The sequence below is a fragment of the Ictidomys tridecemlineatus genome, chromosome 12 (genome assembly GCF_052094955.1).
Source record: "Ictidomys tridecemlineatus isolate mIctTri1 chromosome 12, mIctTri1.hap1, whole genome shotgun sequence".
Classification (NCBI taxonomy): domain Eukaryota; kingdom Metazoa; phylum Chordata; class Mammalia; order Rodentia; family Sciuridae; genus Ictidomys; species Ictidomys tridecemlineatus.
The window spans coordinates 9197848-9225033 of record NC_135488.1 but is presented as its reverse complement, the minus strand read 5'-3'; the positions used below and the strand labels follow the sequence as shown (position 1 = coordinate 9225033).

Sequence of the window (27186 nt, the reverse complement as noted above, 5' to 3'; positions counted from 1 at the left end):
CTCCTTTCTCAAAGAGCCTTAGGCAGGGCTATAGCATACATAAATATGAAGTAAAGGCCTAGTTTTTAAAATGTCATCCATCGAATAGTTGACACATGTCTGAGATATTTTTTTATTTTGGAGGAGGTATTATTTAATAGGGAATTCCAACAGCTACATGATAGTGAAATGAGAAGTCTTGCATCCATTTTATTCTTTGTGATGATTTTGATGCGTAAGGATAAGATACTTCCTTGTTCCAATGAAGATGTTGCCCACTTCTGTGAATGGATGCACCGTGTCACCCACTACTTGCATATCTGCATGTTGTGCTTGACATTAACATCGTACTTGGCAGGTGGCAGAAAGTCAATACTGAAGTTAAGCTCTGGTGTTCTAGCAGCTGTGCTGCAGATCCTTGGTGTGCCACCTTCTGCAATCCATGCTGCTCTGTTCATGTGCCTATTGACTTCCTGGTGATGAGCATCATGGTCTCCTGGTCTTGAGAATGGCCAAGCATTTCTCTGTGAATGTGGAAGGTGGGCATGTGGAAGGCTTCAGGGAGGAGGGATCATTGATCATGTACTCTAATCCATGTGCCTGTTTAATGACCTGTTTTTCTTCTTGGGTTTTAAGGGAGACACTGCCCTCAAACACTTCTGTGCAGCTGGGAATGCAGGCTTCTGCTTCACCTTGAAGGAAGCATTCCTGAATCCTTTCCAGAAGACATGAGAAGAGAGAGTGAGCCTCTGGTAACATGCAGGTTCCTTGCATTGCCCATGGGCTAGAGGAGAGAAGAGTTGCTTCATGAGATTTGATCCCCTTTATCCTGAAAAGTTCCACACGGACGTGAGTCCCCAGCATGTTTAGACATCATTTCAGACATCTTTGTTGATGGAAATGAATCATACCCCCTGATGATGTGGAAGAGATAAAGAAGGGTTTGCTATGAATTTTCTATTTCATTTCTCAGGGCCTGAGTCAAGCCAGCCATTGTGCTGTCAGCGCATGAGCTGCTGGTCAAATGTGAGGAAGTGGTCTTACTTATGAAAACACCACCCTGAGTCAGTGAGCCAGAGGCAGCCTGGAGTCCCTGTTTTTCTGTAAAGGCAGATTGCTGTGGATGGCCTCTGGCCTCGTCATGCAGCCCTGCTCAGAGTAGGGGATTGAGGGTCCAGGTAGATCCCAGTTCCTTTTGACCTTTATTGCCATTGGGCCGCCCCAGGGTCCTTGGACTCTACCTGGTCTTCTGGCCTGGGTCAGGGGATGTGAGGTTTGGAATCCCCCTCTGTGGCAGGATCCCAGGCCCCCCAGCCACTTGAGGGCAGCACATCCTTCCCTAATTGTGTTAGAGGGGAAGGATATTCCCGCCCATCCTCATCCATGCTCATCCCACATTTTGTAGCTTGACACCAGAGGACCTTTATTCATTGACTTACGCTAAGATAAGTCAATCAGCAGTCTCCCAAGGGTTTACATTGTGGTAATTGACACCAAACATCCGTTTTGTAATTAAACCATTTTGGAGGACACAGTTGAGTGGCATTAAACATGTTGATGTTGGTGTATAGGCGTCACCACCATGCATCTCCAGAACTCACGTGGACATACTCTTGCCATCAATGCGGAATTCTAGTGCCCTTGAGGCCCAGGAAAAGAACATTGTACTTTATCTTTTTATGAACCTGATAATTGAGAATCTGAGATAAGTGAAATCCTGCAAAATTTGCCTTTCTCTGGACACGATCATTTTCAAAGGATGCAGTTCACCCCCACTCGTGGGCATATCAGGTCCACTGCTAACTCTGCGGGTGTTTCAATTGCACTCTCAGTGACAGTGGTGACTGTGTGCACGTGAGCTGTGTGTCCAACTCAGATCCCAGGATCTAGGGTCTTTGGTTCCACGCAGCCTATAGGTTGCCTGTTCCTCCAGGTGTCTGCAGGCCAGTGGCACGAAGGCCCTGGGCCTGGTGGTTTCTTTAGGTGAGTGCAATATGTGTCCACAGTGTCGTGGGACATGATGGACTATAAATAGAAGCAATGCCTGGATACTCCTGGGATCTCAGTAGGCTCAGCCTGTGTGCTGAGAATTGTTGTGACCTCCTAATTAATGGTCCCCCAGAATCCCAGAGAAAAGGGCAAGTCCAGAGCAGTGGAACCTCACTGTCTCTGAGAGAACTTTTGGGGTGGGGGGCCGGGATACATTGATGTGAGGACTCTGATGCAGAGTCACGTTTTTCGAATCCAGGTAGAGGTGCTCAGGAACAGCCTGGGCTGGCACGTGGGTTCCCCACCTCCACACCTGTGGAACATCTTGGGGCTCTGATTAGCACAGCAGCCTGACCACGTGAGGGCATCTGCTGTCTCTGCGTACAGTGAGCTGGGTTTTCTTCACTTCTCTCAACAATTCCACATAACACCAGCTCTGAACCCAGAGTCCTGGGCACTTAGTTGAGGCTCCATCAGCTCCCACCTCTCTCTACCTGACAGAGCCCTCCTGGCTCCCTCTGCACTCATTACATTGAAGATGAAACCCTGGAGGGTGGGACTTCCCGTCATCCAGAAGTTCCCAAACACATTCCACTGTTCCTGGAACTCAAATGGTTGGGGGGGGGCACAAGCACCCTGGCATCCATGTGTGGGAACCATGGTAGTATAATCAAGAAACAGGAAGGAGAGGGGTTGGACTGATCAGTACAGATGGCAGGGCCTAGTACAGAGTGGAATGGAGAGTTCTCACCCGGGGTGATTGTTGTGATGTGCACAAATGCTCTGCTGGTGCTGGGGTGCCCGCATGGTTTCTGGGGTCTTGAAAGGCTACAGATGCCCACAGAGTGTTCTCAGATGCACAGTGGGAGGCCCGTTGCAATATGAACATGTGGAAGAAGTAGGAGACCCCCTTAGTGTGGAGGTGCCATCTAGAAGGCAGCCTCACTTCTCTGAAAAAGTTGATTGGAAAAAAAGGGTCCGTACCTGTGCCCAAAGGGCCATATATGCCCCTGGAAGTTGGTGGTGGAAATAGTTCTCCATCCATTAATCACTCCCTCACTCACTAATGTCTTTGTGTCCTTGAGAAAGGCTCTCTCTTTCCTGGTTTTCCTGAATAGAAATCCTCTTGCCTCTTGGGTGAATAGGGTTATGGGTTGTGCAGAGGGTGGTGGTTTACTGAGCATCTTAAAGACTGTCCTTTATGGAGCCTAATGATCCCAACTGGGGAATGAGGCCAGGGTCCTAACTGTGGTTAGTGTGAGGACACCATGGGTTCAGAGAGGGAAAGAAGGACAAGGGAAACTCAGATGTCCCTTCATGGCCCCTGGAGTTAGAGGACTTACCCCTTTGCACCTGGGATCAGGAGACCTCATTTCCTCGAGGACACGCACACTCAGACGTTAATCTTGAGTGTGGGTTCCTTTCTTGGGTCCAGGGCTGTTGTTAGCCACCAGGAATGACAGTGCTCTCCATGCTTAGTGGAGCCAGTTTTTGCCAGGAAAGAGCTTGTGGTCACGCCTTGTGCGAAGCATCCCACGCCAGGGGCTCCCATCCCTACATTCCTGTCCTGAAAGGAAACCACTCAGAGGCAAGGTGGGTCCAACCACCTCCCATGTGTTCACTCATCACTGTGTTCCAGCAGTCACCCCAGTTAACAGTCCTGATGGGATTGGATGTGGCTCAGAATGTCACCTTCATGAGCTCTACCCTGCCACAGCTGCAGTTCTGCAGTGGGAGAAACTCAAAACTTCAGAACACATGCACATGAAAGAAAAGAGCAAGAGCCAGAGCCCAAACAGGGCCACATGTGGCAAGGACAGCTGTAGTGCCTAGGTTGGGACTCAGAATGATGTCAGTGGGGTGGCATTGCTGCTGACACCAGCATGATAACAGAGAGCCAGCCCTGCTCATTTTGCGGAGCAGTGTGTTGGGGAAGGCAGAAGAAATTGAGAGGCAGGATTGAGTTTGGCCCTAGGAGGAGGTTGGGTAAAAGGCCAGTGTGTGTTGGAGGGCCTGGGCAGATAGAGAGAGGCCAGGGCACACCCCAAAGCCTGGAGACTGCACTTGATGTCCAGGGTTGTGAAACACCACCTCCCCTCTTACTCACAACTGAGAGCAAGGGGCATTGATGTGTTCAGTTTGTGTGCGGCTGCATCCAAGGTGGCTCGGCTAGGCACCTCTGTTTCCTCGACTCAGGAGGCTGAAAGTCCAGGCTCCACGGAGGCTCGGCTGGGAGGATCGGACTCTGAGTTTATGCCTGTGTTCCTGGTAGGATCCATGTTGGCTGAGCCTCAGTGTTTTTGCAATGAGAGGATGGGTGACTGTCATGTCTTTATCACAGGACACCCTTGCTAAATGGATTTGTTTGCTCTGGGGAGGAAAGAGAGAGAGGGGAGTGGTGCTGGAGACAGGGATGCAGACAGGGGTCATGGACTTGGCATAACTAAGTCTTGGAGGTGATATCCCATCACCTGTACCCACTTCAATTCCCATGAATCCAGAGGCTGAGCCCCCTTGAGGTGAGGGGTGAACCGGTTCTGGGCAGCAGGATGCTGTGGTACCTCGGAGTCTCTGTGAGACCCCAACACTAGACACACTTGGCCCTTTTGAAATCTTAGGAGAAGCCTTGGGAAGTTGTATGGCAGAGGGGAGCAGCCTCTGCATCTCAGTCCCCTCCAACTTGCCATGGTGTAGAGAGGAAACTGCAGCCACGATGGGACGGACATTGGCCACGTCCCTGTGTGGGACACAGGCCTGATTGAGTTGGGGTGCATTCTTTGTCTCTGCCCTTCTTGTGATTGTCCCATCTCTACATTTGTGCTTTAGCCACCTGTGAGTCCCATCTCTGATTTCAGAGAGAATAGAGGGTGTTATGGGCCAATAGACACAATAAACCCTAGAGATTAGATGCTACCCTACTTTCCAGAAAAGACTGGGCACACCATGAGTTGCACAATGATGGGACCAGGGTCCAAAACCTGCTGAGAGGGAAGGACTGGTTGTGAATGCATTTTTGAAGGCTCCAAGCTGGAACTCTAGTGGCACCAAGCAGGGCAGATGTTGGTGGGGATGTTTGGGTAGTTGTTGGTGAACACCTGCGCACCTGAGATGTTTAGGCATGGAGGAGAAATCAGCAGCTCATAGGGCTTTTGAAAGTGGTCTTATGTGAAAAGAGGCTCAGGTATGGGCACAGGAAATGACATCATTGCCTTGACAATGGATCAAACAGAACATGGAACCCTGGTATCCAGGCACCCACTTAACTGACCAAGCCATCCGAGCTCATTTGGTTGGAGAAACTGGAGTGAGAAGGATGTTCTCCTGTGGTTACAAACAATGCCGAGCCTCAGGCTCCCAGGAATCTCAGGGGGGCCAACTAGCCCTTTTGTGGATGCACTGGGTGAGGCTTCATCTTAGACGCCAGAGCCTCTGGCAATTGTCGCAGAGGAGCTCAAGAGTAACAGTGAGTAGCACAGGGCAGGTGAGCCCAGCAGGCCCTCTAGTCTGATCCCTGATGAATGGCCCAGGACTGCTATTCTGACTGTGTGTGTGTGTGTGTGTGTGTGTGTGTGTGTGTGTGTGTGTGTGTTTGTACTGATGGGAACTGTCCCATTGTGCTTTGACTCTAGTGTATTGGCACAAGTCATTTTTCTGTTTGTCACCATTTCCATTTTAAACCAACATTCTTGGTCCCAACCCAGGGTGAAAATGATGAGAACACGGAGGAGCCCTTCAGGGTACAGAGCCTTGAACTTTACAGGCAGGACCAGCTGAGGAATGAGCTCCTGCCTGTCATTTGTGGGAGGAACCTACATTTCAGCAGCAACATGGGGTTAATCTCCTGGGATTCCATCCCCACCCAGCAGGTGCTGGATCTCTTGTTCCCAAGGTAAGCACCAGACCACCAAGCCCAAGTGTGTAGCCCCCTCATGCCTGGGTCTTGGGGCTGCCGTGTACCTCGCAGGGACCCAAAGGTTTGTGATACCTAATGAGATAGAGGACCACACTCATAGTGGAATGTCAGTCCCAAATGGGACGAGTCCTGGAGGTGCCTGCCACAGCCTTGCAAGGGGAGTGAACTCCCCTCTCAGGCAGAGAAACCATCCTGACTCCAGCTGATCCAAAGAGGTCTGTGGAGCATTCCCCACACACTGGGCACCACAGCTCAATGGTGTGCACTGAGCTCATTCCCAGGTGGACTCAGCGAGGCCAGGTGGTCTTTCTAGTGTGATATTGGCTTTGTGAAGAATGTAGATCTGTGCCAGAGGCGTCTCAAAACTCAGGCCTTGGGAAAAGCACTTTTGGGTTAATAAAGACATGTTAATTTCCATAGTGGGACAGAGCATCCTAGCTGGGACATAGCTGGACAGGGGCTTTGGACATGGTGGCTCCCACACCCAGAGATATGTGGGAATCAGCAGTTTGGGCTCATTCACTGATGAACATGGAGAAAGCACCCACTGTGTGAAGATACGTTTCCAGTCACGTTTCATAATTCATTGAAAAATAGGGTGCAAATGACTGCCATTTTGTCCCTTTTCATGGGGGTCAGCCTCAAACCGCAGGTGCCATGAGTACATATCCTACATGTGACTGCATCCCTGACTCCATGGGGAATAACTGCACGTTGTCCTCTTCAGTGACTATGGTGGACCCGTGGACCAACTTCAACATGGAATGGGCTTGGGGTCAAGAGGGTGGGCTCCTGTTTCCAGAATAGGGACCTGCAAGGTGATTTGACTTGGGAAGGCTGAGGAAAGACTGCTCTCCCCAGTGTAGGGTCAGAGGTTTTCTCTGGAGGCCGTGACGAAGGCAAGGCCAGGGTTTTGCTGACTCCACACCTTCCTCCCCACAGTGCCTCACCTTCCTTCCTGGGGACCTGGGTGAACCTCTACTCCGAGGCTTCCCATCAGCCTCCAGGCTTTCTGAGTCTGCAGCAGCTGCTATCCATGTGGCTCCTGCTGGGAGGCTTGAACCTGGAACACCAAGCACACCACCTCCTGGCCGCAATTGAAGATGGCAAATCAAGCCAGGCAAAGCCTGAGAGCCAGGCGGACTGTGGTGAGTACCTAAGGGTATATGAGGAAAGGTCCGACTCTTGTCCCACTGCAGGGAGTCTGTATGCCTGGTGTTGGGCTGGAAATTAGGACAAGCCTTTGTCCATTCAGGAAGTGACCCCAGTCTGCAAAGAGGTCCTGTGTGGGCTAAGGGCCTGAGTTCTTCCTGGCAGCAGGGGTATTGTCTGTCTGTGGGAAGGTCAGGGCAAGGCAGTCATGTTGGCATCTTTTCTCCTCTAGCTACATGCTCAGTTTCTGTCACGGCTCCTCAGCCAACCCCAGAGCCAGAGCCTTCTCCCAGGGAAGGGGCAGAGCCAGAGTCCAGGACATCAGGGGTCTCTACTCGGTCCTCCCCAAGGCCCCAATATAACAAGCGGATGAGAGGCAGGTGCCTCATTCACGTCTACCTGGAAAAGGAAAGGACAACACAGTATAGGAGCATCCTGGTGAGTCTTCGAGCAGGGGAGTCTCCTGGGAGCCCACAGTGGGGAAGACCGAGTCCACAGCAAACACTTTGGACTAGGCCTGTCTTCTTGAACTGGAGCTTCTGGAAGGTCAGGAAGGAGAGCAGAAAGTGAGCAAGAGAGAGGCGGGAGAGCAGCAGCATGCCAGGTCTGGGTGCGAGTGGGCCTGCGTGTTTTGGGGTGTGCAGGTCAGAAGTGCAGGAGTGAGTGCTGGGTTCAGAGGAGGTCAGAGAAATATCGAGGGTACAGGCCATCCTCTACTGACCTTGCTAATGAGGAGGAGTATATTGAACCGTGGAGGTTGAAGCACAGGAGTTGGCAGTCATTTTCTTGTGTGGGGGAGGGGATATGTTGCTGGTTGAAGGGAAGGGAGCCATTGTAGAATGATTAGGGTGGGTAGGTGTGGGTCACAGAGAACTGGGGGCCTTGGAGGGGCCCATTAGTGTCCTAGTTTGCATGTATGTGAATAGAGATTTAGCGGCTCTCTCTGCAGAATTTTCCTGGGTGTGGAGTATCCATCATGAGACTCTGGTGTCCACCTCCAGGGGAGCCATGTTGAACCACTACACCTGCTGGGTCTGAAACTGCTGACACCCCAGCAAGCACTGACACTCTCGAGCCCAGCCGCTTCCATGCCTATCATTAAAGAGTCCTAGTGTGTGTTGTGCCCTGGCTGTCAGGACCAAAGCAACTAGGGTTTGTGCCTGGTCCACACAAAAATGCAGCTGTATCCCAGACCAGAGCAGGGATATGGAAGTGCACTGGACCATTCCACCCATCTTGATGGGACTAGAGTGTGTCTGTACAAAGTCTTTTGGTCCTTATTCCCTTGTCCCTGTAGGGCATAGCAGGTTGAAGCAAACTCTTGTACCAAGATTGGACTAGAGGCTCATAGGAAGACCCCCACATGATCACATGAAGGCCTCAGGTAGCAGGGTATCAAGATGGTTCCCTTGTGTTGAGAGCTCACTTGTCTCTGATTGTCCTTGAGCACTGTCCTCTGGGTAGCTACTCCCAAATTCCCTCTCTGATGAGCTTTCTCCAACCCTGCTCAGGTGACCTGCCAGGACAGGGCTCCAGTCATCATCCGCAGGGCCTTAGATGCACACTTGCTCCAGCAGGAGGACCCAGAAAACTACGAGCTTCTGCAAATTCTCTCGAACCATCAGAGTAAGTGGAACCATCAGAGGGTAGGGAGCAGTGAGTCACAGTGGGCTCACGATAACTGGGAGCCAAAACACAGTGTGCATTGACTCAGTGCCCAGGATGAGTATGGTAGGACTTGTGCATAAAACAAAGTGTAATGATGGGGCATCAATCTGCAGGTTCTTCATGTTCCCCAGGGGCTGTGGACCTGCCTATCATGTGTTCTTTCCCTGGCCTGAGGAGGCATTGCAAAGCTATTATCCACAAGGGGCCAAGAAGAGAGCCTTCTTTGTCTTGTGTCAAAGAAGACAGACAACCACAGGGTGCCTACTTTGGCGACCTTTCCTGACCTAGTTGAGTACATGAGAAAAGCAGTTCAATGAAGAATCATTTCTGGTTTCCAATCTTTCTATTCATTGCAAACTGAGTCCACTTAGGACCAGAGGCCATTTCTAGAGAGAAGAGTGTGGTAGAATAGAACCCTTCACAGCTTGTAAACTCTTCTTGGAGAGAGAGAGAGAGAGAGAGAGAGAGAGAGAGAGAGAGAGAGAGAGAGAGAGAGAGAGAGGGAGGGAGAGGGAGAGAGAAAGAAGAAGAAGAAAGAGGAGGAGGAGGAGGAGGACGAGGAGGAGGAGGAGGACAAGCATGAGGAGGACGAGGAGAAGGAGGACATGGAGGAGGAGAAAGAGGAGTAGAAAAATGAAAATAAGTTGAAGGAGGAGACCATGAATAAGAAGGTCAAGATGACTTTAAGAAAGAGCATGAGGAGAAGATGAAGAAGAACAAGAACAATAAGGAGAAACACAAGCCGAACAAGAAGTATAACAATAAATTGATTAAAAATGTGAATGAGAATTATACTCATGAGGAGAAAATGCAGAAGTGGGGAACTCAAGAGAAATATATATCTCTGGATGGCACAGCCCTGCTGTGGACATCCTCCACCTACGCTCAACACACCTCCAAACCAGACCCCTCCAATTATTGTAGCCCTGTATGAGTGGATGAATCCACTGGCAAGGTGGAGGCACCCACCATCAAGTGCTTTTCCCCAAACCCACCTGTGATCATTGCTGCAGTGTGGAGAAAACCTTGAACACATGAGTCTTAGGGGACCAATCTAGATACAAAGTGTAGCTGTTTGTCTTTGGTGGGTCCAACGTGAACTAAGAGGGTCTAGGGTACAAGGGGCTATTTCCTTGAAAGGTGTTCCTGTAGGGGACCTCCTGTGCATAGAGGGTCCTCAGGGAGGAATCAGTGGGGAGTCTTTGGTGGAACAGTAGCTGGATTCGGGGGCTCTCAGGTCTGTGTGTGAGACCTGAGCTGGCAGAGGCTCTCAGTTGTGGGGGATGTTGGGTAGTGTATTCCTTGAGTGTCACCTACCACGCCTCTGCCCCTGCCTCTCCAGAGCTGAGGATCCCTGCAGATGGAAACGTATATTACGCCCTGGATGGCAGAGTGGATTATGACTTTCTTCTTCGGGAAACAGCTGCCAGCAAGTTGTTTAAAGTCAAGCCAAAGGAGGTAAACAGCCACCTTCTTCAGTCTTTACTCCTGGTGCCACTCCACATCCTCCAAGGGGACAAGAACCTCAGGTTCTGGATGGATGTTGTAGAATGCCCACAGAGCCAATGCCAGGCTGGGTGGGGTGCAGGTGCTGGGCTTTGCTGATGTTGTCATCCCCCACAGTTCTTGGAGCCTTCTGTGGCAGTGGCATCCAGGATCCCAGCAGCTGTGAGCAGCAGCTCTGCGGTGGCTGCAGGACCATTGCCCCAGGCCACCCAAAGCAATGAGTGGTGCATGAGAAAAGTCACCAATAGCAGCTCCTCACCGCTTCACTCCAGCGAGCAGGTGGAAGACAGCCGCTTTGTCCACGTCCTCCTAGAGGGACAGAGCCTGAGGGAGACAAAGCGCATTCCGGTAAGCCTGACAGCAGGGCTGCCTCCTGGGTGTCCACACAGTGGAAGGCAGGAGACACAGCTAACCCTGGGGCTGTGGTGGGAAATTAAGAAGAGAGAGGTCAGTCTTAAGGGCTTGCCCTGAGGGGGGAGAGCCTCAGCATGCCCAGCTGCAGCGGTGAGTGGGCCTGTGTATTGTGGGTGTGGCAGGCCAGAAGTGCAGACGGACAGATGAAGGCATCTGCTGTGGACAGATGAAGGCAGAGATATGTCCAGGGTGCAGGCTGCAGTGCCTAGAACTTGGTATTCTCAATGAGTGAGGTTGGAGCAGAGGAGCTGGCAGTGACTTGTCACATGTGTAGGAGGGGGTGTGTTCCTGGTAGCAGGGAAGAGAACCTCCTTAGCATGACTAGGTGTGGAAATTTGGGGTCGGATCACCTGGGGGGTCATGCCACAGCTTCGGAATGTCAGCCTTTTCATGTAAGTAAATACAGAACTATAGGGGTTCTTGGCAGAATTTCTATGGATGTGCAGTAGACACGCTAATGCTGCAGGTGTCCAGCTGCAGAGGAGACATGTTCAGTGACTGCCAGTGCTGAGTCAAGTACATCATTAGAACCAGACCCGCACCGAGCTTCCAGAGCCCAGGGCCTCTCCAGGCTATCATGAAGCACTCAAGTGCACACACTTGTATCTGAGTCTGTTTTGTGTAGTGGCAGTCAGGACCAAAATTTTCAGTGCATCTGCCTCTTCCACCCACAAAGGCAGCCTGCATCCCAGAGCACACTTGGTGCGCAGATCCCTGGCCCATTGCTGTCATCTCAGTGAGATGAGAGTGTGTCTGTGCATAGGTAGTTTGGTCCTTTGACCTGAGTGAAATGTGGCTCCCCAGGGGGAGGGGAGATGGCAGGTACAGGCAGATATTTGTACCAGGATTGTTCTAGTAGCACGTTGCAAGAAACCAGGGGGTATATGGAGGCCACACTCAGGTAGCAGGATAACAAGATTGTGCCCTTGTATATGTAGCTAACTTTTCTCCTGAATGTTTGACCACAGTCTTCTGGGTAGCTCCTCTAAAAGCCATTCTCTGATGACATTTGTCCCACCCTGATCTAGGTGACATGTCAGGAGAGGGTGACAAGCCTCATCCGCAGGGCCTTGGACCAAAATTTGTTGCAGCATGAGGATGTGGACAACTTTGAGCTGCTGAGAATGATGTCTCTGCATGAGAGTAAGTCAGACAATCAGACAGTGGGGAGACATGATCCACAGTGGGCTCAGGATAACTCACAGCCAAGAGAAAGTGGGCCTTGGCCCTAAAACAGCCAGAGTGTGGTGGGCCTGGTGCAGGAAACCAAGTGCAGTGATGGGCGTGTCCAATGTGGAGGTGTTCAGTGCGGCCCCAGGGGGCTGCTGGACCTCCCTAAACGTGTTCTCCCCTGGACCTGGTCTGGCAATGCAAAGCTAATATCGATGAGGGCAAGGCAGAGAGAGAGGCTCAATCCATCATCAGTTTGGTTTATGGCTCACTGATAAGGATGCCTTCAAATGAAGAGGAGCAGAGCTTGGGTCCTGATTGGATCAGCATTGCTATGGACGGAAGCCGCACAGGTCCCAATCCATGGCCAGGATATGAGAAGTCCTGCCTACTCAAGAATGTCAGGATTGCAGCAGCTGGGAACAGGACTCAGTGAAGAGGAAGTCAAGGCCAGGGGACAGCCTGTTTGGGTTCTATTTGGAACAATTCCAAGTCCTCTGTGCCTGGGTGCCCATCTCCTGGAGATATCAGAATGGCCAGGTTATTATTCCTTCCAGCAACAAAGAAGGGCATCTGAAGAACAGAGGCCACAATGCTGAGCTGTCCACAATGCCAGTGCTCTTTCCTTTCTTGTGAGCCCGACACTCCTAGCCTCCACCATCCCAGCCTGTCCACAGTAGAACCCACCATCTGTCGGGCACGTAAGTGAGTTTTCCCATTTTCACACACCGCCTCATTTGAGTTGGCTCTGTCTCACACATGAGGAAGACTGAGGTGCAAGGAGCTGGGCAAGGGGCAGTGTCTGCGAATCTCAGGGACTTGGGAGGCAGTGCAAGGGGATGGGGATTTCCAAACAGCCTCAGAAACTTCGGGAGACCCTTTACCCAAGTCAAAAGGCCTGGGAATGGTCTCAGTGCTTAAGTGCCTCTGGTTTTATCCCTAGTAAAAAAATAAGCCAGTCAAAAGGAATTACCAAACCGAGAATCTACAAAGGTGATTTTAGAAACAGACTTTCAACCCAAGCATCAGTTGAGAGCAGGCTCCAGACCAGGGGAGGTTTGTGTGTAACAGACGTCAAAAGGGAGGACTCCGGGGGGCCTGGAACCCACTAGGTGTGATGGCATCTATGCCTTATGGCAGGAGGGTGGCAGTGATGCTGGCCCTCTCCTAGATTTTGGAAACCTTGTTTTCATTGGGGAAGCTTTATGGAGGTGGAATCTATTTTAGCAATCCTGGTCCAGATGAGGTGCTGACTACCACAGGTAGAAGCCTATCCAGAATGTGGTGTGTGTTATTCAGTCTTTCCTGACTGTGACAATGACAAAGAAAGGAAGTCACTTGTCTTTGGTCTTGGTTTCACTCCTGGCCATTGATTGAGAACTGATTTCATCTTGGACTACTGAACAGAGGCTGCATCTGGGCAGAAGAGTGTGATAGATTTGAACTCCTCAGGACGCCCCACCATTGCCAGAGAAAGAAGGAGAAGGAGGAGGAGGAGAAAGAGACACTCCTGAGTGGGGAGAGGATCACACGATAAAGAGCAGGAGGCAGAAGAAGAAAAAGAAGGAGGTGAACAGAAGGAAGGGTGGAGGGAGATACACAAGAAGAAGAACAAGAAGGAATCATGTAAGAACAGGAAAAAGACCCAGAAAGAACTACAAGAAGATGCAGGACAGAAAGAAGAGCCAGAAGTAGAACAAGAACCAGAATAAAAGTACCAAGCAGACAGCTCCTGATGAGAAACAAGGGGAAGGAGAGCGATCCTAGAAAACAATAGAGTTCTCCAGGGCACCACCCTGCTGAAGTCCTCCCATGTCCATGCCCAACACACCTCTGATGGATACCACCTCCCCTCCGCGTATTCATCCATGAGTGGATTCATCCAGGGCAAGGGGATGAATTCGCCCACCATCCAACGCTTCCCTGAATGCCCATGTGTGAGCATGGCTGCCCTGGGGAGAAAGGCCTAAGCACAGGAGCCTTTGCCAATCCTGATGCAGATCCTAGCAGTGTCCCTTTGGCAGATCCAACCTGCACTGAGAAGTTCTGGGCCCAAGGTGCTGTTTCCATTGCCAGGTGCTCTTTTGGTTTAGAATCCTGTACATCATCTTCTCCAGGGAAGAATCACTAAGGAAGTCTTTGGTGGCACTGTAGCTGGATAGGAGGGCTCTCAATTCTGGTGCAGGCTCGCCCTGGCGGAGACTCTCAGGGGTTGTGGGTGTTTTGTGGTATAATCCTTGAGTGCCACCTAACAATTCTCTCCACTTTGCTCTGCAGAAATCAAGGTCCCTGACCACTCACTGATGTATCTGTCCATGAATCCACAAATAAAATATTATTTCATCGTGAGGAAACGCCGCGAGGTCAAGGGAAAGGAGGTAAACACCTACCTTATTCAAGCTGTACTTGTGCTGCCATTCCACTCCCACCTGGGGAAATAAGAAGCCCGAGCACCTGGACATATGTGCTAGAAGCCCATAGAGCCAACTGACAGGCTGGGGTGGCTTTCTGTTTCTGGGTTTGCTGATGTTCCATCCCCCACAGTTCTCAGAATCAACCTGCAAGTCCTCCAGGCCGCTTTCCCACAAGCAGGTGGGAGACACCTGCTTAATTCGTGTCCACTTAGAAACACAAAGTCCAAAGATGGCCAAGACTGTTTTGGTAAGCCTGGGAGCAGGGGTGTCCCCTGGTGCTTACACCTGGGTGGGGAGCAGACACTGGTCCAATACCATGAACTACTCATGCCCTCTTGAATTTGGAGCTTCTGGATGATCAGGAGGATAGATGGGAATCAACAAGGAAGAGGTCAGTGTGAAGGGCTGGAGCTGAGATGAGGGAGAGCAGCAGCTTGTCCACCGCCATGTCTGAGGGAGTCTGTGTGTCAGGTGGCAGCATGCAGTCCAGAAGGGCAGAGGCAGGTATGGGTGACAGATGAGAACAGGCCAGGACCTAGGTTGCAGGTTCCCCTGTATGGGATGCTGGCCTCTATGGAGCAGGACACCAGTATGAGGTTCTGCATGTTCCTTGAACAAGGAGCTGAGAGGGTCTCTCTGCAGAGTCAGTATGGATGTGGAGCAAGCACACTAAATGTCCAGGTAACCCAATGACCACCCTTGCCGGATGAGGTGCCCTCGTACACCCCAGCCAGCACTGAGCCTCTGGAGGCCAGGAGCTCTCATGGCTATCTTTCGTCACTCCTGTGTGTGGTCATGTTCCTGGGTCTGATTTGGGCCCTGGCAATCCAGACCAAAGCCTCTCGGTTTTGTGCCTAGGCCATTCCCAATGCCGCCTGCATCCTCGGGCAGACCTAGGATCTTGGAGGCTATTGTCCCATTCCTCCCAACTTGTGGGATGAGATTGCATCTGTATGCAGGTAGTGGGGTCCTTTCACTTGGAGAGAAGTGCAGCTCCACAAAGAGCAATGGCAGGTCCAGGAAGTCCTATGTACAAGGATTGGGCTAGTAGCCTATGTGAAGAGCCCACGCGATGAGCAGGAGGTCAGCCTCAGGTAGTAGGGTCATGGATGTTGCCCTTGTATTTAGAGTGGAGGTGCCTCCAGAATGCCCCTGCCCACTGTCCTTGAGTAGTCACTTCAAGGCCCATTTCCTGAAGGCCTGTCTCCCATGCTGCTCCAGGTGACCTGCCACGATCGGGCTCCTGTCGTCATCCGCAGGGCCCTCGAGCTACACTTGCTTACTCAGGAGAAGCCGGAGGAATATGAGCTGGGCCAAATCATGTCTCACCGTCAGAGTAAGTGGGACAATCAGGTGACAGAGAGCAAGGGTCAGGATGTGGACTCAGGTCAACTCTTAGCACCAAAGAGTAGTCTCTGACCCCCAAGAACACTCCAACAGGGTGTGTTGGGCTCATGCACAAAGCCAACTGCACTTCTGCTGGTGTAAGCTCTCCAGGTGTTTTGGTATACCCCAGTGGCTAGTGCGGCTCCCCCACCAGGTGCCCTGCCCTGGACATGAAGACGCATGCAAAGCTGACATCATTGAGGAGTGAGGAGGAAAGCCTCTTTCCAGGAGCAGTATGGTTCTGTGGTCTGAGATAGGAGTGGTTTCAGAGGAACATGGGCATGCATGGGCTAAAGATGGAACTGGCATTTTGTGGACTGAAGCAGTAGGATTGAAAGCCTTCTGTGTGACAAGAAAACCACTGCCTGGGCAGAGCATTGCCAAGATTCTAGCAAGCAGTAACAGGATGAAATTGGGAAGAAAACACAGCCTGGGGGACAGCTTGAATCATCTGTTTTTGCATAAATTCCATGGTCTTCCGCACCTGAGTCCACTAGCCAAGGAGTGATCCCAATAGCCAGGTTATGATCCCTAACTAGAGTCAGATGAGGGCTTCCTGAGCACGTAGCCACAGAGCTCATCTGATAATAATGTCAGCGCTTTTTCATTGGTTGGTTGGTTGGCTTTTGTGAGCCAAACACCTCAGCAGCCATTATCCCAGCCTATGTACGCTGAAGACCACCATCCCAATGAGTTCTAGGATCACTTGTCTCCTATCTTAACCTTCTGTTAGGTTAGTAGAGTCTATGGAAGAGGAAGTCTGTCTGGGGCCTTGGTAGCCTAAGAAATTCATAGCAGAGATCCCCACATCCAACCCAGAAGGGATGGAGAACAGGCTCTAGGTTAGAGGAGGGCGACAGGAAAGAGGTGTTCAGAGGAAGGAGAAGCTGGCTGTTGTATTCCCCCACTCGGGGTCATGGCACCACTGGGCCATACACCATGTCGGAGGGAAGCAGTCCCTTTGCTGGTCTTTGGAATCATTGTTCTCAGCAGGGCAGCATTTGGAATGTGGCCTCCATTCTCAGAAGCCTGGTTCACATGGAAGCAGGCTCCACCAACGCAGAAGCGTGGCTCTAATGTGGTATCCGTGCTGGTCAGCCTGTCCTCACTGTGGCCATACTTGAGAATCCTAGGCCTTTTCTCTGGGTTTCACAACTTTCTCTTTGGTTGTGCACTGAGGCTGTCCATAAAGCTCTAGTGTGTGGCAGTGGACAGCTCCTCAGCCTTTGCCACAAAGGCATAGACTGGGAGAGAGAGAACAAGGCTGGGAGAGAGGTAGAGAGAGAAAGACAGAGAGGAGAAGGAGGACCTCTACTTGGAGAATGAGGATTCAGTGGAGCCAACAGGGACAAGGTACTGTTGCCCAGGGCGCACTCCTGTTTAGGTCTTCCTCCAAGCATGCTCAACCTTTCTTCCAGTCCCTCCCACCTCCCAGTAGTGTATTCATCTTGAATGAGAATTTCATGTTGACATCAGAGCACTCACCATCCAATGCTTCCTTCCAAACCCACCTGTGAAGATGGCTCATGTGGGGTCTGAATCTTCGGCACTTTTGTGGGAGATTTCAGATGCAAACCCTAGTGGTGTGCTTTGGCAGACGCAAGAGGACCTGGGATGTTTTGGAGTCCAAAGCCTTTGGTAGGAACAGACATTAGGTGTGTTGAAGTGCTCTGCCTAGTTCTTCCTCAGGGAGGACTGTGGAGGCTGTCTTGTTGGTATTGGTGCTGAATTGGAGAGCTCTCAGGTGTGTGGCTCAGTTAGTTTCTGGCACAGGCTCTCAGATGTTGGGGTGTCCCAGGGAGCACCTCCCGAGCCACCTTATTTTGTACACCCCTCTCTCCCCAGAGCTGAGGATTCCAGCGCAGGCCAACGTATTTTACGCAAAGAACCCTCACACAAAACCCAACTTCGTGCTGAGGAAAAGGAGCCTCTCCCAAAAGAATGATGAGTGGATCCAGCCTCAACCTCCCTCTCGTCCTGCAAAGAAGGCTCCAGCCCTCCTGAGGATGCTTGCAAAACCATTCTGCTGCTGTGTGCCTGGGCGGGGCTGAGGCAGCCCAGGAATATTTACATTGATTACTATTGGCTTCAAAGTTTGAATCTATAGTTTGCCATTGTCCTTGACCTTGTTTAGTAACACAGTTGTTACTCTATCCTGTATTTGTTGTTTCCATTAATATATTATTATTTTAAAATATATATGTTTTTGTTACCTGATCTACTGTGATGATTTGTTACCTGATCTACTGGTGATGGTTTTTGATCAAAATTGTGCATTTGATGACAATGAATGCCGTGCATTTAGGAACCTGTAGACTCTAGACAATGAATGAATGTCTACTGTTGCATGGACTGGTCTGCAGAGTCCTGTAGCATTTGAGCTTGTGTGAGGGCTTCATAGGGCTTGCAAAAAGTCCAGGTCAGATGGTCCTGCATGAAGCTTAGCTCCTAGTGGTCTCCTCCACAGCATAAGGGCCAAGGAGAAACCCACTTCCACACAGAAGATGGGAAGCTACCTTATGAAGGTGATCGTAGGTGTGGGACCCTCTTGCTAGGACCCTTTTTCTATTGGGCCAAAACTGTGCTCTGAATGTGATTGCTGAGAAGAGCTTGGAATTTCCTGATTGAAACAGTTCATGCAAGCTGCTTCCACTTGCAGGAACAAAGTGTGTTCTCGTTGAGCACTTTGGGGTGTCCCAGGTTGCACTAGAGTGTGTCAGAAGCACTTGTAATGATTGGCATTCACGGTTTCACATTGAAGCCTCTGTGCCATCTGTCAACCACTGATGGCTGCAAGTGGGTACCCTGCCTTTCAATGAGTTTTCTGAAAAAGTAGGAGTTTTGAAGAACTGATCTTCTCAGCATTCCCCTTGCCTCCCCAAGTTGGGTGATGTCAATTATACAGGCTTCCTTGGGAGCACACATTTTATATTGAGCTGGAATTGGACTCTGGATGCGATTGCTGGAAATAGCTGGGGAATGGGAGAATGGAAGCTGTTTGCTGCAAGCAGTTTCAATTTGCTTTGTTGATTAACTTTGTTGTAAGTGAGCACATGCTATTTTTTTTTCCTGTTGACCTAAAAGAATTCAAAACTGCTTCTTACAGGTGACAGGCATGCTTACACATTGAAGCCTCTGTGCCATTGATAAAAAAAAAAAAAAAAACAGTTCACTCATGTGGGCACCTGCACTTCAAGTGAATGTTGTAAATGAGTGTGACAAATGGATGTCAGTGAGACTTTGGAGAACTGATCTTTTCAGCTGGTCCTCTTTTTCACTGCACGTTGGTGATGCTAGATTCAAGAGATCTCTTTCTGGCACCCTTTGTGTTTCAGGCCTGAACTGTGCTCTGAAAGTTCTTGAGGAGAACAGCTTAGAAGTGCAGAAGTGAAGCTGTTTGTTGAAGCAGCTTCAAGTGGCACAAGCTAACTTGTTCTCAGTGAGCACATGGGGATTTTCCCTGGTTGAAGCAGTGTGAATGAGAATGGCTTCTCAGAGCTGGTAGGCATGTTTGCATTTGGCAAACTTTGCCATCTGTCACCCAGAGTTCCTTGCATGAAACCTACATTTCCAGTGTTTTCAGAAAGGTGTGATGAGTGAGTTTCCATGGAATGTTTTGGAATTGATCTTTTCAGGCAGTCCTCATTGCCTTCTCAAAATTGTTGATCCTGGTGCAAGGGCTCTCTTGTCAGCCAACATTGTATTTTGGGCCTGACCTCGGCTCTGAATGTACTTGCTGTACTTTCCATCTTTCCTCTCTCTGGTCCACTCCTCAGATCCCATTCTTCTTTCAATAGGGCCTCATCCAGAAAGCCTGCCCATGTGCCTCCCACTTGATTTCAACTTCTCCAGTGCACTTATTGTCAAAGCAGGGACTCCCAGGAGAGAGGGCTCTCCATTCTGCACACTGAAATTTCTCAGCAGGGAGGACTCCTCCATGCTTGGATGGCGGGGCTGCAATCACCTGGAAGGTGGAAATAGGAGGCTGGTGGTGTTCCTAGCCAGGATGCTGGTGACTGCAGTGCATTTAATCTATGGCCCTCAAGGAGGTTTATGCTGCAGATTTGTGTACTTCTGCGTCTGTATGCACACAGTTCTTCATGTGGGGAAAAAAGCAATGTTCTCAAAGTTTGCTTTATATTATACTCAACTGGTAATTTACAAACCCCAGTGTCCCATCTTAGCCCAGAGCCATTCCATCAGCCCAGGGCCAGTGGGTGGTCCAGCGGTCAGTACTATGCACAGCTCCCAGGTGGCTCCAGTGTGTAGCTGAATTTGAGAGCCAGTGTACTGTAGGATTTGCCCTTGAGGTTAGAATTCATTGACTTCCTCTTATGTCATTTCACTGGTTCAGGATATTCCTTGTCTCATGGACTATTCTGTGAAATCTTCAAGTTAGCCATCTCTGGTCATTTCATCCATTTGATGGCACCTGGTTCAACAGCTTGTTCTTGGGTGGGGTCGGTCATGGGCAGTCCTGGGTCACAGAGAGGGACAGGAAGACCCTAATGTGGAATGGTGGTGTAGAGAGTAAGGGTGGGGCCAGAGCCCACACTGTGGTTAGGGTAGGAAAGGGATCTGAAGAAACTACCTTGAAAGCGAGCTCTGGCTGCAGTTAACCAGGAATCAGGGCCTGGAAATGGAAGCCATGACAGGGCTTCTGACTAGAAAGGACACATCTTTCTGGGCTCAGTTGGAGGTCCATCAAGGCAGAGGAAAAGAGAGAGGATGCAGGAGAGGGGGATGGTCTAGATCACAGAGCAGCTCCGTCATCATATCTTAGAGAATGGATTTTTTTCTTCCAGTTGATGGTAAATGCTAATTCATTCACGTGTTACATTCACATCCACCTCATCCATTGGAGAGGCCGCTCAACCACCACAGGCAGTGGTATCTTGGTGGATGTGTGCATTCTAAAAGGAGGTGAGGTTGGCGCCAATCGAGTGTGTGGGCGCTCAGGCATTGGCAAGCTTGCTTTGGAGAGTGAATCCTCTAAATGTTATTGGGCTGTTTTTGAAAGATCGTGTGGTTTGGCTAGACCTAGAATGCTTCCACACAATTTAGCATGGTGTATGTTTTAGAGAGCATGATCACTGAGGGGCAGGTTGCTGGTGTGAAGCCATGAGCATTAACATCTATCAAGTTTCTCACCTGGAGTTGGCTACCTACAACTGGTGACAGTGTTTTGATCCTACTGAGCAATACTGAACAATCTCTGGGTCAGTAATCCATTGCTGAATGACATCACCAACAAAAAGACACTGAGTGAAGGTGAGGACCAGAAGAGTCTGGGAACCACCTGACAGCAGCCCTGAAGTCCTGAGCTCTGGCACATCATATGCCAACTCAACTGGGTATCAACCTCTTCCTGGGCTCATTAGAACTGTGTGCTTCAACTTTCAGAAGCAAATGCAGAATGACAGAATCTTCTCTGAGGACACTTTTCTAAGTCTTGTTTGCAGCACGTGTTCTAAGTCTTATTTGCAGCATGTCTTCACTGGAATGAGTAGTCATTTGGCATTCTGTTGTACTTAAAATTTCATGAGATTCTGTCGCTCCCACCTGACAGATCCCTTTCCAGAACAATCTTGGGGCCCTGCTGCAGGGACACCCAGTGAGGATGCTCGAGGAAACCTTCTGTCCAGGAACGCGGTGGGGCTGGTGAGGGCTGGGGTCCTAGGGCGAGCTGCCTGCGGCTTTTTACCTGAAGTCCCCCTGTCCCGCCCCTTGATGATCCTCCTGGAGTCGGGCCTCAAGTCACTTCTCTTTTGGCAGCCTTTGGGAGGCACCGAGGAACTGTCTGGGGCCCTGTCCCTGAGGGCGACAGGGCTTTCAGTGTTTTCTGACTTGAGTCTTGGGGAGTTTGTAAGGAGGACTCCAGCCCTCCACGTCTACCCGCAGACATCCAATGGATGCTAAAGGCAGAATTAGAAGGGCAGTATCTCTGCCTCAATATATGGCCCATCCATCCCCTTTGCCTGAGTCACCTTGGATTTGTTACTGGACCCTGCTGGCTGCATCAGTGCCCACCAGCACAAGGAACAGGCAAAAAAAAAAAAAAAAAAGAAAAGAAAAAAAAGAAAGAAAGAAAGAAAGAAAAAGGAAAAAATAAAGAACTTTGATCAAACTGGGGAGAAGCAGCCAGAAGGCTTGGAAGAAGCCCTTGACCCACAGAAGTGGTTACAGTTTATAGAAACAAAACCCAAGTGATCTACATACGTGAATTTCCTTGGCCTGAAGAAAAGCAAAAATGGGAAAAACACAGAAAATGCCTAGGCCTATGGCCTGTGTTCAGGCCTGAGGAAGGGCGGGACCCATCTTAGCTTTTCTGGCTCCTGAGGTGGGCGTGGGGTTGCAGCCCGTCTCTATTTTCAGCAGAAGGAAGTTGCTCTTAATTCAGAATCCAGACCCCCGCCCCCATGCAGTCTGTTTCATGTCCCAGGAACAAGGTCTGATTGATGTGCATCTGAGAGCCAAAGCAGGTGACACAGCTCTCCTGACAAGGCACCACCTGGCCAATCCTGGGAAGATGGACAGACCTCAACTGGTCAGGACCACCTGCTTTGGCAGCTGTGCAAAGCCCAAGCCCTTGCCCTCATTCCCCTCTCTATAAAAGCTCCAAGTCATTGTCACCCCCTGAAGACAGGCTAAGATGTGGGTCACCTGCCTTTCCCGTGTGGCTGCACTGATAAAAGTTCCTTTCCTGCTGGGCATGGTGGTGCATGCCTGTAATCCCAGAGATTCTCAGGAGGCTGAGGCAGGAGGATCACTTGAGGTCAACCTTGGTGATTTAGTGAGACCCTCAGCAACGTAGCAAGACCCCTTCTCAAAACAAGAATAAAAAGGATTGGGGTGTGCTCAGTGGTAAGGCACCCGGGTTCAATTCCTAGTCCTTTACCTGGAGCTGAAGCTCTCTGCCTCCTTTTCTTTTGCGGGTTAAAGCTTCCCCTGTGCATTCAGTCTCATTGGACTTGGAGTTACCATTGACCCAACTCAGAAGTTCCCATCTCTGGTATCTCCACCTCCTCTTGGTACTGGGGATTGGACCAGGGGCTCTGCCACTGAGCTACATCCTCAGCCCTTTTAATTCTTTATCTTAAGACAGTGCCTCAATAAGTTGCTAAACCTGGCCTCAAACCCACAATCCTCCTGCCTCAACCTCCGGAGTCACTCTAGCACAGGTGGGTGGCACTGTGCTCGGCCTGTGGTTGCATTTGGATGCAGTCCAAGCTGCTGCAGGTTTGAGGAATGTTCTGTGGGCATCTATATAACAGTACCTGGACGGGGGTGCTTTCTGCAGGGGGCGCCAGACCCTCTCGCTGTTTTTTTTCTGTGGATGTCTGCCTGGCCTGCAGTGGGTTGGTCACAGGACATTCAGGAGAGATCTAGGGCACTGGGCAGTGCCCTCCATCCAGCAGGTGACCTGGCAGGAAGAGTCCTTGCAGCAGGGAAGTGGGGTGGCACTCTGTAGGTGAAAGCACAGAGCTCTCTGATGACTAGTGACTAACACAATGTGAAGCAGAAACATCCTATGAACTTCATGTTCAAGTACAAAGTGGCTACGATGACTGGGTGGCATTGCAATCTCCTGAAGGTCCTTCTTGGATTCATACAAAAAAGAGAGCGAGGGACTAAGGGGCAGGAAGGAAACACAACTTTTTCAAACACTGAGATCTGGAGTCCAACTCCTGCCATGTAGTCAGTGAATGAATGGATAATAATTGTTTTTACGGGACCATGTGACCTGGGGCTGGTCGGCTTCCTGTGGGCCCTCAGCATCCCCATCTATAAAGCGGGGTCACAGACCAAGGGTGCTGTCAGCTTTCTGTTGCTGTGACAAAGCATCTGAGAGAATCCCCTTAAAAGGAAACAGGGTTTCTTTTGGCTCATGGCTGCATAGGTCTCGGTCCATGGCACCTTAGCCCTGTTGCTTTGGGCCTGTGGCAGCACAGTAGGACATCCTGGCAGCTGGAGCACATGACAGAGGAGGCTGCTCATCTCTGGGTAACTGGGAAGAGGGTGGGTAGGACTGGTCTGGGTCCCAATATCCCCCTCAAGGTCACACCCCTAATGATCTCATTCCTTCCAGGAGGCCCCACCTACTAAAGTTTCCATTATGTCCCAAGGGCCACAGGCTGGTGACCAAGCCTTTAGCACATGGGCAATGGGGACATTTGAAATCCAAACCACAATACCAAGTGATCATTAGCTGGGGGCTAACCCCTGGTCTCCGGGCCAACCCCTACCCACAGCCCAGGCCTGGGGAGATTGACTGCATTCTGCAGGACACCCACTGCAGGCAGCTGCCTCAGCCAACATGGAAGTCCTTAGCAGAGGCTCTTTTATTTCATGGGGGGTGGGGGGTGGGGGGTGGTACCGGTGATTGATCTCAGGGATGCTTGACCACTGAACCCCATCCCCAGCCCAATTTTGAATTTGATTTAGGGTCAGGGTCTCACTGATTTGCTTAGTGCCTTGCCATTGCTAAGGCTGATTTTGAAATTTTTGATCCTCCTGCCTCAGCCTCCTGAGGTGCAGGGATTCCAGGAGTGCACCACTGCGTTGGCCAAGGGGCTCCTTTTTCGCAGTGGGGTTTCCTTGCGAGAAAGCTGACCCTGTCCTGGGGTCATTAATGATTTGCCCACACAGCAGTGCTTTGTTACTTTTCCTTTTCTCTGGAGGGCAACTCAATTCATAACTAGTAAACATAGCCCCACATGTTCTCTGATTAAGAATAGTGCAGAGCTGGGGGGCAGTGGTGCATGCCTGTAATCCCAGCAACTCTGGAGGCTGAGGCTGGAGGATGACATGTTTGAAGCCAACCTTAGCCATTTAGTGAGGCTCTGAGCAACTCAGTGAGACTCTGTCTGTAATGAAGTATTTTAAAAAGGGCTGGGGATGTGGCTCAGTGGTAAAGCACCCCTTGGTTCAACCCCTGGTACCAAAAGAGAGAGAGAGAGAGAAGTGAAGAAATAAGGGAAATCAAAACTCAAGCTAAGATCTTAACCCTGCAAACGCAGCTGGTAGAGAAACGTGCTGACTTCAGGGCTATGAGGATTCACCTCACCAAGACTCAGGTAGCAAATGCTCTCCAAACCTGTCACCCTCAGGGCTGGGTGAGCTCCGCGGTAGAGCACTTGCCTAGCATGTGCAAGGCCCTGGGCTCAATGCCCAGTGCGGCAACAAAAAGAATTTCAAAACCCTATGTGATCCTCAGGTCCAGGGAGAGCAGTCAGAGCAGCTGTCTGCCCCTGAGATTGGGCCTGGGAGGACTCACTGGGAGGATGCCAGGGGGCTCATCAAAGGTCCGGGGAATTGCCACCAGTGCGGCCAAAGTCACTCCTAGATGGCAAAATGAAACCTGTGAGCCACGTTTTCTGTGACTCTCAGGAATCCCTTCCACACCTCTGTCCTTAAAACAGGGAAGAGTAATAATGTCACTCAGTCCCTTTGTACTGCTGGGACCACAGTGTTCTTTAGAGGAGATCTCATGGCTGCCCTGGGTCACCCCCTGCTTCACATCCCCTTGGTGACCAGTGGTCTCTTCCCACCTGAATGCTGTCCAGACCCGACTCCTGGGGTGCAAGCCTTCCCCTCCACCCTCCACCAGTGCTCACCAGCTGCCCTGGGGCATGGGAGGCTGTGACCCAGGCTTGGGTAGGGCTTCCCCCTTAGCCAGAGCCGTCCTGAGAGCCCCAGGCTGCAGCCCCAGCCTGGAAGTGGCTGCCTGGAACAGAGCAGGAGGTTGCTCCCTATGGCCCCTCTGGTCCCTCTCTTCCTCCTGTTGAAGGAGCATGTGAGGAATGGCTTGTCCTTAACCCTGTGCAGAAGCTTCCAAAGAAACCGCTTCAAAGCCCTGGAGCAGGGGAGGGGGTTTGGAGATGGAGCCATCTTAGAAGAAATGGCAGAACTTCAGAGATGAACAAGAGAGCAGGAGTTCCAAGCCTCTTTCGATGGAGTTTCTAGCAAAACAGGATGTTGCTTGCAGGAGCCAGATGCAAGCCAGGCTCAGATGACCCCATGGAGAACCATCAGGCGACCAATGGCCACTTGAAAACTGTATCGTAAAAGAGCTTCCAGTCCTGAAGCGCAAACTATGCCAGGGGCCTCCAGGCTAAGTGACAGAAGCAGGCACACAATGACACATGGCCTGTGACCTCACTCATGGAGAGTATAATACAGTTGTACCATAGAAGTAGAAAACATTATTGTGACCAATATTTTAATAATGATGATTATTAGGATGGCCTTTCATGTTGGTTGTGATAATTGACAGCTGTCATTTTACAAATAATGTTGATCAAACGCTCCCTCTGGGCCATGCTCTAGGCCAGCCACTCTACCTGCCTTGCCTACCTGATCCTCACAGTGTCCCCAAGAAGCCAACACAACAAACCAGAAAGCACAATGTCCCTGCTAGCAAGTGCAGGACCTAAGTCTTGAACCCAGACACAGAGACCAACCAAATTAAATGAAATATTTACTGGAATACTGGTAGAAATCTAGGAGAAGAGGCTGTGGCCTAGAAATGGGGAGGGTTGGCTTCAATCCTCAAAACCCAAAGCTGTCAAGATGGTTCAATTGACCATCCACGTTAGAAACTACTCTCCAACGAAATATGCCCCAAACATTGTCAAAACAGAGGGACTGATTGGGAGGAAATGGCAACCCAGTATAACAGGAGGCACGAGGAGAAACACAGATGAGCACTATGCATGGGAGGAGGTCACTGGAACACAGCTGGCAAGAAGATGAACACAGGCTCAAATGATGTGTTTTATTTATTTATTTTTTACCAAAATTAAGGATGTTGATAATATGTGCTGGGAGGGGATAGGAAGATAAGCTTTTTTCATACACTTTGGAGGCACATTTAACATTATCCATGAAACTTAAAAAATGCACGAATGCTATGCTCCCTACAACACAGAAATTCAGGTCTTGGGACGTGCCCTGGGAAGCTCCCAGAAGGAAGTTCATTTCAATGCCGTGTTAAATTATAAGACATGTACAATGCAATGGCCATTGGCAGGAAGTCTGTGGCCACAGTGAATAAGGAGGCACGTGCTGACTGCAAGTTCTTAGGACCTGTGGGTGGAAAGAAGACCCTGGACCACATGTTTCAGCTGTGGGACACAGACACAGCCCTGAACATTGGCTGGTCCAGCGGCACTGTGCATCTCTCCAGATCCACACAGTGTGGAAACCGCAGCCATCACTTGGCTTTAGGGACAGTAGCTGAGGTGATTTTCTTTTCTGAGAGATAAGGGACCACGGGTGACTCCCTAATAGACAGATGACCAGAGTCACCTCTGGGGAGAGTCTGGGCCAGGAAGTGATGGGAGAAGAGGAATTCGATCATCTGTTTCCATTTTTCTGTGATTTGGTTCAAGTGGCAAAGCGGTGCTATTTATTAATTAATGGATCAAATAGGTTCATCATTGTTTTAGAGTACAATTAGGTGCCTTCAAACTTTAGGCTACATGGGCACATTTGAGAACGGTTCCAGCCATTCTCTCATCCTTTGGGTCATTTCCCTCCTATGTCCTGTGAGACATTTTCTATGTGAGGCTTTAAGAAGAAGAAGAAGAGAAT

At 50.3% G+C, this 27186-nt stretch overlaps 1 protein-coding gene and 1 long non-coding RNA gene across 4 annotated transcripts; both read left to right on the top strand.

Moving 5' to 3' along the window:
• Positions 1–493: 493 nt before the first annotated feature.
• Positions 494–17806, top strand: LOC144368996 (uncharacterized). Of its 3 annotated transcripts, XM_078028023.1 has the most exons (13): positions 494–518; positions 616–828; positions 5670–5857; positions 6824–7029; positions 7266–7471; positions 8545–8659; positions 10044–10159; positions 10325–10555; positions 11650–11764; positions 14069–14169; positions 14336–14452; positions 15427–15541; positions 17437–17806. In XM_078028023.1, the coding sequence occupies exons 2-13, from the start codon at positions 787–789 to the stop codon at positions 17640–17642; spliced, it is 1758 nt and encodes a 585-aa protein (XP_077884149.1). In that variant the 5' UTR covers positions 494–518; positions 616–786; the 3' UTR covers positions 17643–17806. The 3 variants fall into 3 exon arrangements, with proteins under 3 accessions (XP_077884149.1, XP_077884150.1, XP_077884151.1); XM_078028024.1 differs by lacking the exon at positions 14336–14452 and having other exon boundaries at positions 496–518; XM_078028025.1 differs by lacking the exons at positions 14336–14452; positions 15427–15541 and having other exon boundaries at positions 499–518; positions 17437–17457.
• A 3081-nt stretch (positions 17807–20887) lies between these two features.
• Positions 20888–24538, top strand: LOC144369000 (uncharacterized). The gene is made up of 2 exons (XR_013428413.1): positions 20888–22603; positions 22693–24538. It is a non-coding gene; the product is annotated as an uncharacterized LOC144369000 (long non-coding RNA).
• Positions 24539–27186: the final 2648 nt, after the last annotated feature.

Coding starts and splice junctions, on each gene's coding strand:
- LOC144368996 (XM_078028023.1), top strand. CDS start 787: ATGAGATTTGATCCCCTTTATCCTGAAAAGTTCCACACGGAC. Junction 8,660..10,043: donor AATTCTCTCGAACCATCAGA/GTAAGTGGAACC, acceptor CTGCCTCTCCAG/AGCTGAGGATCCCTGCAGAT. Junction 14,170..14,335: donor GCGAGGTCAAGGGAAAGGAG/GTAAACACCTAC, acceptor CATCCCCCACAG/TTCTCAGAATCAACCTGCAA.